The 11,080-nt window shown below is 32.9% G+C and overlaps 1 protein-coding gene across 2 annotated transcripts in view; it reads left to right on the top strand.

The window, feature by feature from the left end:
* Positions 1 to 10,501, top strand: part of LOC131677341 (synaptic vesicle glycoprotein 2B-like) — a 55,301-nt gene extending 44,800 nt beyond the window's left edge. For both annotated transcript variants that reach the window (XM_058957087.1, XM_058957088.1), the window contains exon 11: positions 10,304 to 10,501. In XM_058957087.1, coding sequence (XP_058813070.1) covers positions 10,304 to 10,359 — 56 coding nt within the window. In that variant the 3' untranslated portion in view covers positions 10,360 to 10,501. The remainder of the gene's footprint in view (positions 1 to 10,303) is intronic.
* The last annotated feature ends 579 nt before the right edge of the window (positions 10,502 to 11,080 follow it).

The raw sequence follows: 11,080 nt of genomic DNA on the forward strand, positions 1-11,080 counted from the left end.
TGATTCAGTGATCGAAACCCAAAACTTCATAAAGTATTTGAAATTATTAAATTAAAATTTATTTTTGCTATATAGGGTTACTGTGCCCTAATTCATCTTAGCACCTCTACTCATCCCACCCATTTGAACACATTAGTTAGAGCAGTGTCTGCTATCTCTATTCTTCGCATTAGCTCAAATGGTAGGATGAAAAAGGGTGCGTTGTACTCGACTTTTCGCTTCGCTCTAATGCGAGTATTTTACATTTTCCAAGCCAGATTTTTTATTGATCTGCTTCTTAAGAACGAAGCAAAGATGTTGATACCTATTTAAACGCAATCCAATCAGTTTAAGCCGAGCTATCAGCGAAATAGTGCGACATCGTGACTAATGAGATGAATAAGGGCACGTCTACCCTAAATCGACAAAATGATAGTATCGCCCCTTTGGCCCACCTATCAACATTGAAGTATCGCCCTTACGTTTTTTACAATAACTACCGTCTTACACCACCGATTTCGTCCGGGTTTTTTCAATAGCGATCATTGTTACTATTTACAGCTGGTATCAGCTTGATAATCCTAAAACAATACGAAGAAAAAAAAACAGTTTCGCCCTGTTTGTTTGCATGGAGCGTGGAGGGTAAAACTTTAAATAAACAAACAAAAATACAGTTTCGCCCGTTGTATTTTTTGCTGTAGTTTAAGAAAGCAATATCGTAGAATCCAAATTTTTAGGTTAATTTGTTGTGTTTCAAAACCCTCATTCGCATGTATGAAAAAGCCTTATGTTTACATTTGTACGTATCGCCCTTTTCACATAAAAGCGTTGAAATGAAATTGCAGCTCCTGATATCACGCTAACTCTGAAGTGCATGCGTGCATAGTTCCAAATTTTACTTCGACATCGACTTTTTCTAAAGGTGACTTCCCAGTAGTATCCTTGATTTGAATTATTATCGCTAATCCTAATGCCAAAGAACAAATGAAAACCTCTCGAAAACGAATTGTTTGGGAAAATCATTACTGAATTTTTCATTTTCACGAATCTTTTCGATAACCTTCCGTCACTTGCGTTAATGCACTGGGTGCACAGTGCTCTGAAAATCTAGCGAAATCGTCTTAGGGCACCAGCGGGTCTAATTCAAAGCTATCTGCGCGGCGAGTTAAATCTGTAAAGAATACTAAAAATTAATTTCTATTCCATAATTTTCAGTTCAGCAATTCGAGAGATCGTGCTCACCGCAAGCCATGAAAAATAGACTACGTTGTGAAGCGATGGTCACTATTTATTAAAAAATCACGGTTAAATAAAAAATTAAACTATTAAAAAAAATTCAAATAGTTTATAATTTTCACAAACTTATTAGGAAAAATTGTTTAATAAGCTTTCGTAATATTGTGTAGGAAAAAGCTGAAAATTTCAGTATTTTCTCTATCTGCAACATATAAACCCTTAAGTATACCAATTAATTGGAATAGGTTCGAGAAATTTTGGAAGAAGTCTATAAAATAACCCCTTGAAAATTACCTAAAAATTGTTGTAGTTCGATACAATAAAAAATCCCCAAAAATGAAATGTACCTATTAATGTGAAACACAGTGAATAATACATACAATAAAGACCCATTTTTATCAGTCTCATGGTGTATTTTAGGCTGACAAAATGGGGACATTGACTAAATCGGGCAATTTTTTTTTCTTTTTAATAAACTGAAGCTGTTAAAATATTCTTCCTGTCCCTTGATGTAGTCTGATAACTATTTCTGATTATGATGAACTTTTTATTTTTGCATATTTCCATCTTCATGATAAGGAAAACAAGAAAGGATTTACTCGAATTCAGTCTTGTTTGTCTGCCCATCAAACATATGTTCATATTTGGCTGATAAAATCGGGGTTTCAATGTATTATAATAGATATTCAGCATTGGAAAAAGTTTCTTGTGAACGAGTGTAGAACGACTTTGTTTCTACTTACTTGAAATCAGCGGCGTAGCCAGAAATTCGGTTTGGTGGGGGTTTGGTGAAAATCGATCTTACTGTCCAAACGGCATAATTCCGAAATCGTAATTTTTGAAGTTTTAAAATTATGCAGAATTATTTATTCAGAAAATAGTAACAGAGTTCGTGTCTTTAGCGAATTTGTAGAGACTTTATTGTAGTCATGAATATTAACCTGAGAAAATTCACCATAAATACTTCTTGGACGATATACCGTCAAAATAATTTTATCAAATGATGCGTTCAATGTTCAATACAATGGTGGAAAAGAATATTACATGTTCAGTACGATTTGCACATATATACAATGGATCGACAGCCACGATCTTGAAATACTATGTGATACTGAAACATCACTTGAAACCAGCGGCGGATCATGGAAAAAGATCCGGGAGGTCCAGGTCCTGCCGAAAATTTTGAACTTGTTAAGAAATTTTAAACTAGTTTTAATTTTAAAGTAGCAACCCCTCACTGCATACTCCCTCCGGGCCGGTATGATTGTCGATTTTTAGAGTGATTGCATAACCTTTCTATATGAGAAAGGCAGAAATGTACCAAAGTCCAAAGAAGTCAATTTTTGTCAAACATCTCAATGTTTCATGCATTTTAAAGTCATTTGGCATCAAAAATACAAATTTGATTTTGAAATTTTTTCATTTCAGTTTATATGGGAATTTGCTGTGTGATTGCACTCTTCAACTCGTAATTCCGGAACCGGAAGTCCAATCAATAAAAAATTCAATAGCAGCCGATGGGAAGGTTGTACCTTTCATTTGAGACTAGCTTTGTGCAAATCGGTCTAGCTATCTCTGAGAAACAGAGGTCACATTTTTTCCACATACACATACATACACACACAGATATTTCCCGATCTCGACGAACTCAGTCGATCATATGACACTCGGCTCTCCGGGTCAGGATTAGATTGACGAATTTTAGAGTGGATGAGGAAGGCAAAAACATTTTTAGCAAATGTTGAAAGTTATGCATTTTTTTGGTGAGCAGTTCTATGTTTCATAGACATTAAATCAATTTTAACTTCGCTTCCTATTAAATAAAGACCCTTATTACAGTACATTTCTACAAAAACGAGCTCAATTTGAAAATAAATCTGAGGATTATGATTGATTACAGAACGCTGGAATTTTCTATTGGAATGTTTTCAGGCAGGAATTTGATATTGATGCTATTAGACAACTGTGAAATCACGACCAATAGATCAGTTACATTTCATGACCCCATTCCGACAATTTATCAAAAGTCCTCATGACGTTTACAACAACAGGTTATCAATCTACGGATCAGATAGTTGTTATTGTAATATTGAATTAAATCAGTCTGCATCAATAAATTTTCAACTTCAATCCAATAATTTTTTTTTGTGTGGTGGGGGGGGGAGGGGTTGTATGGTGTTAAACCCCAAAACCTTCTCTTGGCTACGCCGTTGCTTGGAGTTATTTATTTCGCTTTTCATTTTCCGATATGTTTCAGATCGATCCGATGGTTATAAGTTAGAAAAATTGCAGTCAGAAGGTTCGCACAAATGAACATTTTTGTCCTGGTAAGTTATCAAGTTCCTTCCAGACAACTTGGAAGTGTTCGGTGATTATTTCTAGCGGTTGTAGATAGTAAAATGAAATACAAAATTCGTTTTATCGAAATAATGTTTAGCTTATTTCAATGGATTATTACTATATTGAACAACATATAGGCGACAAAGAGTAATCAACAAACAACAAGCCATAACTTTTAAAGTATTCAAAATAGATATTTGAAATCTTCAGTAAAGTTATTCGCAAAAGTAAGAGCTACAAATTTGCTGAAGGCATCATTTCGATATAATCACTTCCAAGAAAATTTGTGAAAATATCTCACTCATAGGGGGATTAATCAGCAAAAGCATAATACCAAAAGAAAGGGCATATTACCTCCAGTAAATTCTCCGAAGATACTATTGACCTAAAATAAGCCGTTTTGGCGTTAATAATAGATTACATGTTTTTGGTCATATTTCTGGCAATGGGAAATGATAAAAATCTTTCGTCCGCATTTAATGATAAATATCTCTTTTGATAATAGTCCGATTTCAACAATCTATAGCTTGTTCGAAAGGTATTCGTTAAAGCTGTCTAAAAACATATAAATTGTTAATCTGTGTAGTCAATTTCGGCAGATAATTTAAAAAAACTGCAAAAAACGCCATTTTTAAGCATTCAAATATTCATATCTTGAAAACTAAACATCAGAATCAAAAACAAATTAATAGCGTTCATACTGTTTTTTAGTTCTTTCATTTAAAATTGGTTTGGATAAGATCGGTTCAGCCATTACTGAGAAACACGAATGAGAATTTGTCCGTTACATACACACACACAGACACACACACACAGACATTGTCCCAAATCGTCGAGCTGAGTCGATTGGTATATAAGACTCGGCCCTCCGGGCCTCGGAAAAAATCTTGAAAGTTTGAGCGAATTCTATACATTTCTTTTATAAGAAATGTAAAAATACAAAACTTAATTAAAATTAGGTCTTGTGCCCTTAACGCGCAAAACGGTTTAGTCCAATTTTTATTGCATAATACCAGGCGTTTGGTTTCTTGAACCAAAAGACAAGAGTTCGTCTTCGCTTTCTCGTCAGCAAACCAGAGCTATATTTGCTTCCCGGGACATCACTCGGGACATGTGGCTTTAGGCGTTCACATATGTCGTGTGAACTGTTTGGAATTTTTTGTGTCTAACTAGTGCTAATTTGGGTACTAGTTCAGATACATCATCTAACTAGACACCCAGATGGTACTAGTTACTGACGAGATGAATTCGAAACACAAAAAATACAAAACTTAATTAGTAAATATTAGCACTAGCAAAATAAAACTGAAAAAAGATCAGTAAAAAAGCAGAAATAGAAACGGAAAAAAATAATGAATAGATTGAGAAAATAAAATGAAATGAAATAAACGAAAAAATCAACTACATATTGAATAGCATACAAAGAACGAATAAGAGAAGAACCTATGTTCGAGATTGAAAAATATTGAATAAAATTTCAAAAAATTAACTTTTAATATTTAACTGAAAAATTGCATAGTTGGCAACATTGTCGGCAAAAAATAATATTTTTTATAGACTCCTTGAACAATTTTCTTCAAAAGCCATCTTGTGGTTTGATTCTAGAGTAAATAGAACCGGAGTTATGATCAAAAGAAAATCAAGGGTTTTGGCAATTTTCCAAAACGGGGGGTGCTCCCATGACCCGAGGGGGAGTTCAATTGACACAAAAACTTGGGTTTTTATATATTGGCCCTAGATGAACAATTCCTCCAAATTTTGTTCAAATCCGTGAAAGTCGATTTCAAGTTTGCATCTTTTTTTGATCACTTCGCGTGAAATGACCCTAATATAAATAATTCCAATAAAAATAAAAAAATTAAGAATAAAACATACAGGAAAAACGAAAATATAGTGTTAATAAAAAATTTAAAACGTTTTATTAAAAAAACAGCAATTAAATTGGGTGCACCAAGCCGGACTTTCAAAATAGCAAAAATTGTGATAATAAAATACTAAAAAATAAAGAGACAAGAATTATATAAATAGTAAAAGATGAAAAAAGAGATACAAAAAGGAGAAAGAAAATAACAAGAAATTTAACAAAATAGAGAAAACAAAAATTATAAATAGAAGGAATAGATCAAATTAAAATAAAATCGAAATAAAAGAATGGTTAAAATAAATTTAACAGACATTATAAAAACATATTGAAAAAAGGTTGGATAAAAAAAAAATAAAAAAAAAATTAAAAAAAAATACACTAACAATAAAGCGCAGAAATAGTAAAATTACAACAAATAAAAAGTAGAATTAAAAAACCAATAGAAGTAAGAAAAATTTAATAAATGCAAAATGGAATAACAAAATCAAAAAAAATTAAAAAAATGTGAGATACTTGTTATAGTCCAACGAAAAAGGTAGCAAACGAGTATTGTCTGTGATATAGATGTAATGCATTAGGTTACCGGGTGAAGCGGGAGGAAATGTAATATGAATTATTGAAAGAGAAAATATTTGATGTCGCTAGCCTGCCATCCTGACGTTTCTCATGATTAGAATTATTCAGATCAGCGAGTAAAAGAAATGGTAGGAGTTACATATACTTCAGGGCAGCGCTTGTTGGGTATGGCACTATCAAAATTACAAATATCATCAAAATTAAAAAGAGCAGAAAATACTAAAAGAAACATACAACATAAATATTAGAAAGAAGTGCCAAAATTAATAGAAAATAAAGAATACGTAGAATGAAAAAAACAAGCAACGAAAAATAACACAAAGTAGAGAAGTTATTACTATTGAAATTATAATAACTTTTATAAGAGTAAACAATAAAAATTAAAACAAAATAGGAAAACAATTGGAAAAAATAAAGCAAAGTATTGAGAAAAAAAAGTTAAGAAAATAGAACAAATAGTTAAATCATATAAGAAATATGAAAACAAACCATATGATATACTTCTCTCTATGAAGAGAAAAAAATGGTTAAAAATAAATATATGCGCGAAGGACACAAAACCTAACTATTATAGAAAAATCTTTCGTATCGGCTACGTCTCTCGAAATCTGGCACTTGATTGTAACCTTTGCGAAGTGTCAGATTCTGAAGAGACAAAGAATTAAAAAAAAGATTAGAATAAAAAAGGAGAAGATAAAATAGCCTCGAAGAATAAATCGAATTGATAAAAATATCCAAAATGAATTGATTCAAAAATATAACACTGATGAAAATAAACGAAAGAGATAAACAGTGAAAGAAAAAATAAATTATTAATGAAACAATAAATACAGCAACATAGAGAATATAGAAAAGAAAAATAAATAGAAATAAAAACAATCACAGCAATAAAAGGCTATCCAGTGAATGGGGTACAGGTAGGTAGACCATCAAAAAGGGGAGCAAAAATACATAAAAGTAAAAAAAATATGTTTCAAAAATATTTTACTATAATGAATAGGAAAATTGACAAAACTGAATAAGGAAGAACCAAATGAAAATTTAACAAACTGAACAAAATAGTACAAAAGAATAAGAAAGGAGTAAAAAATATAGTAACAAATAAAATAACAAAGATGGCAAAAAAGCAAAAAAAAACTCAATTTAATCATTTAGAAAAATCGGAACAAATAAATAAACCATGGAAATAGAAAAAAATTACAAAAAACGAAAAGATTAAAAAAATCGAAACCATGAAAAAGAACATTAAATAAAATTAAAAAAATTGGGAACGCGACAAAAAGAAATCTAAGAAGTATAAAAATGTAAGAAAAATTGACAGCAGAAAAGCATAAATAAAGGGGTAATAGGCAGTTAGTAGAATGGAGAGTTCTTATAGTAAAGCTGTTAGGCTATCAATTAAAAAGAAGAACACGTACTATCATAATGGCGAGAATTTAACTATTCTATAGTTAATAGTAGAATAGAATAACTATTCTATAGTTAATAGTAGAAATTCCATAAATAATGCAACACCCAAATAGGTGACGGGCATACCGTAGTTGGTATATCGATTGCCATGTACGCAGCTCACGTGGGCTCGATTCCTCACTACGCACATAGGGTTAGAGATTTTTCCACAAGAGGCGAATAAGGTTAAAATCTCTATAATTAAAATAAAAATGACACCCAAATACTAAAAATAACATGAAAGTAAGAAATAAAAACACAAAAAAAATTAATAGATAAAAATGCCAAAATAGCAAAATCATTGAAAATATAGAAAATTTAATAAAGAAAACCCTGTGTAATGAACAAATAAACGACTTAATTCCCAGACTATAATCAGAGAAAAAATAGATAAAATTAAACTAGTAAAAATAGAGGTTCCAGACGTTACAACATTAAAAATAATAATAGACGAAATATACGCAAACAGTATAAAAAAGAAAACAATCAAAAAAGAATAATAAGACATCTTGAAGAAGCTTGTGATATGGAAAGTGATCTGCAGTTGCGACCTTACTCGACCAGGAGAAAATAGCTGGCCAATAACCAGAGCATACTATTTTCTGGTATCATACCAAAACCTGGTATTAATTGATTATTATTACCTTATTCAAGTATTAAGCAGGTATTGAAGAAACATTTTTCAATACCTGCTTAATACCTCAATGAGGTATAAAACTATATTTTAGTATTATTCATGTATTCCAGTATTTATGGGGTGGGCGTAGCGTAGTTGGTAAATCTATTGCCTTGTACGCAGCGCACCTGCGTTCGAGTCCCGACCCCGCACATAGGGTTAGAAATTTTTCATAAGAGATTTTTCTAACCCGAAGAGACGAATGACCTTAAGGTTAAAACCTCTATAATCGAAATAAAAAAAAATATTCCAGTGTTACCTCCATACAGTGAATTTTGTTATTGGAAGGTTGAAAAGGTTTTGTTATTATTTAGGTATTATAATAACTCATTTCATTATCAACTAGTTATTCGTAGTACATGCAAAGATAAACTCAAGATTACAATGTCCCATACAAAATATTCAGAAAAGATGGTTCAGTAGCCGTGAACCGGTGAACTTAATAATAGTATGCTTTTGCTGCCCCCTCGTTAATAGGCGTCGACGGCGTCGATAATTATTTAAATGCGTCTACAAAATACTATGGTTACAACTCAAACAGTTGAAAAAGTTCTTGGGCAGTATGTGAACATGGTATCGAATCGTCACGCAAAATGCAGTGAACTGGCTAGACTGAATAAACAGTGCAACTGAATGGATTTTTCCGGACATGGGATAACCAGAACTGTTGCAGATCGTTTCGTATCTTAAACGGGTAATGTACGCTGCAGTTGAAAAAATACGCTGAATTGAACCTTTATTTGATTCCCATACAAAATATAGTGCGAAGCCATGGTACAAGATTCCATGAAACATGATGGAACATATAGCAGTCGTTATAGACATTCTAATTATCTAGGAATTATCCACATTAGTGATAATAACAACCAAATTATCCATACACTAAATATAAAGCTACAAGTACATCAAGGTTTGTTTTTGGCAGCTGAAAATTCGGGTAACATGTTTACCGCTACATATTGTCATAGATACGACGCAAAGATCGACGATGGTGTTACCCAAAGCTTCGCTTTGATTTTTTTAGCTGTCACTCTGACTGTGAACCGAGGTTAACAAGGGGTCATATTTTGATGGTACATGGGAAATCTCCGACCACTCTATCTTGAGTTTATCTTTGGTACATGTCCAAGTTATTATTTCAGATATTTTACCTCTTGTGCAAGGTTGACGGCGCCGGTGGTTGAGTGGTAAGCGTGACCGCCACCCATTCCAATTTGCCTGGGTTCAATTCCAGCCGAGGTCGTTGAGATTTTTCTGAGGTGAAAAAATCTGTGGTCACGTCTTCCTTCGGAAGAGAAGTAAAGCCGTTGCACAGTGGTCGGAAACGCCAAAAACGTGAATTTAATTCACTAGCGGCCAAACCATCGAATATATTCACAGGGTGTCTTTGGAGGAATTGTTCATATGAATATTCCCCACAATCTGACAACAATTGAAATTAGGCATGGCTTACTATGATCGAACTAAAAAAATTAACTTTTTATCCTGATGCGGTAGAAAGTTGGTGTCTTCGACAAAGTTTTAGAAATGCTCATAGTGAAGAATTTTGTTGAAGAACTTGAGCTTGTAGGACTAGAGGTTATCGATTAATAAGACGTTTTCTATGGCAACCCCCTTAAATCTAGTTTTTTTAATATAACTTTTTTCATTATGACTTTTCGTGCAAGCTATGTTCTAGACAAATGTGTAGCTATCAAAACTACATAATATTGCCGAAGACTGCATGTAAAAATACTCATTCATAACAAACTAGGAAACAATAAATGGTAAAGGGAATTGAACATCAGCAAAAATAAAATAATCTTGATTCTAAAATGGAAGCAATGGAAAAGCAATAATGTCAAAAATAAAAAATGCAAAGAATAATAGCAGTGGATTTTGGAAAACCTTGCGATTTAGAGAGTGATATGCAAAAGTGAACGCAGAACGCGGCTGATTTATCTAAATTTCATTTTCAGTATGAACGGATTGCATACATTAAAAACGCAACCCACAACTGTACGATATATCATTATGAACAAAACTAACAAACTTACTAACCAAACAGCGCCAACAGAAGTTACAAAGATTGGAAGCTGTTGGTCCACTAATGGGAGCCAAGCAGTCATATTAATATTAATATTCAAACTCGTTTCCATTCCCGCAGCATTAATAGCATGTTTGTTTCTACGCTTTCCTTCCAGTTGTGAGCCTGATAGCAACCACCATTCCCAGGACGCTGAAAAAACCACTGCAGTAGGTGCTGTGTTTCCTGAACGCGAACGTTTCCAAAGTGGCGCTTTATTTAATAATCTAAACTGTAAACTAGAAGAAAGAAATGTTCTAAAAGTTGATAGGTTTAATCTATTGAACTGATTAGCATAAGAATCTCTGAAGCCCGAGTTCGTCTGGAATGTGTATTCGGAAAGAAACAGCCCGTGTAAATGTGTAGATGACTTGTCCTACGCTTTTTCATTCTGTGTAGGAAAAGTTTACCGCATCGATAAGTTGAACTGATGCTAAGCTCGCTTCCAGTGTTGTTAGGTTTTCGGCGCAGCTTATCCCCCACCCTTTCGATTAATTTTATTTTTGTTTTGCTGGTGGACGTTTATGTTCAATCCAATAACCAATCCTAACTTTCCCAAATTACTTCAGAAAACTGATAACATTTTTTTTATGTTTTTCCGCTTGTTCTACGAAAAATAAGGACCAGAACAGGTTGGTGTTAAAAGAACTACAGTAAAATTGACAAGATAGAATCGAATTTTGAATATTTTATATTTTTCAATTACAGCAATATTTTGTTCATTTTCGATTGCTATGTTTCTTACCTATCATTCATTCTTTCATTACGTTTTAGTCAAAGTTGTAAAGTCTGCAACACACTTTGTTTTGAGATTCCGAACGGTACCTATGCAACGGATACTATATTTTGCATATAGACTCAAACCTCTCATTCCTTGCCCCACTCCGACTGAATC

The sequence above is a fragment of the Topomyia yanbarensis genome, chromosome 1, assembly GCF_030247195.1.
Source record: "Topomyia yanbarensis strain Yona2022 chromosome 1, ASM3024719v1, whole genome shotgun sequence".
Taxonomy (NCBI): Eukaryota; Metazoa; Arthropoda; class Insecta; order Diptera; family Culicidae; genus Topomyia; species Topomyia yanbarensis.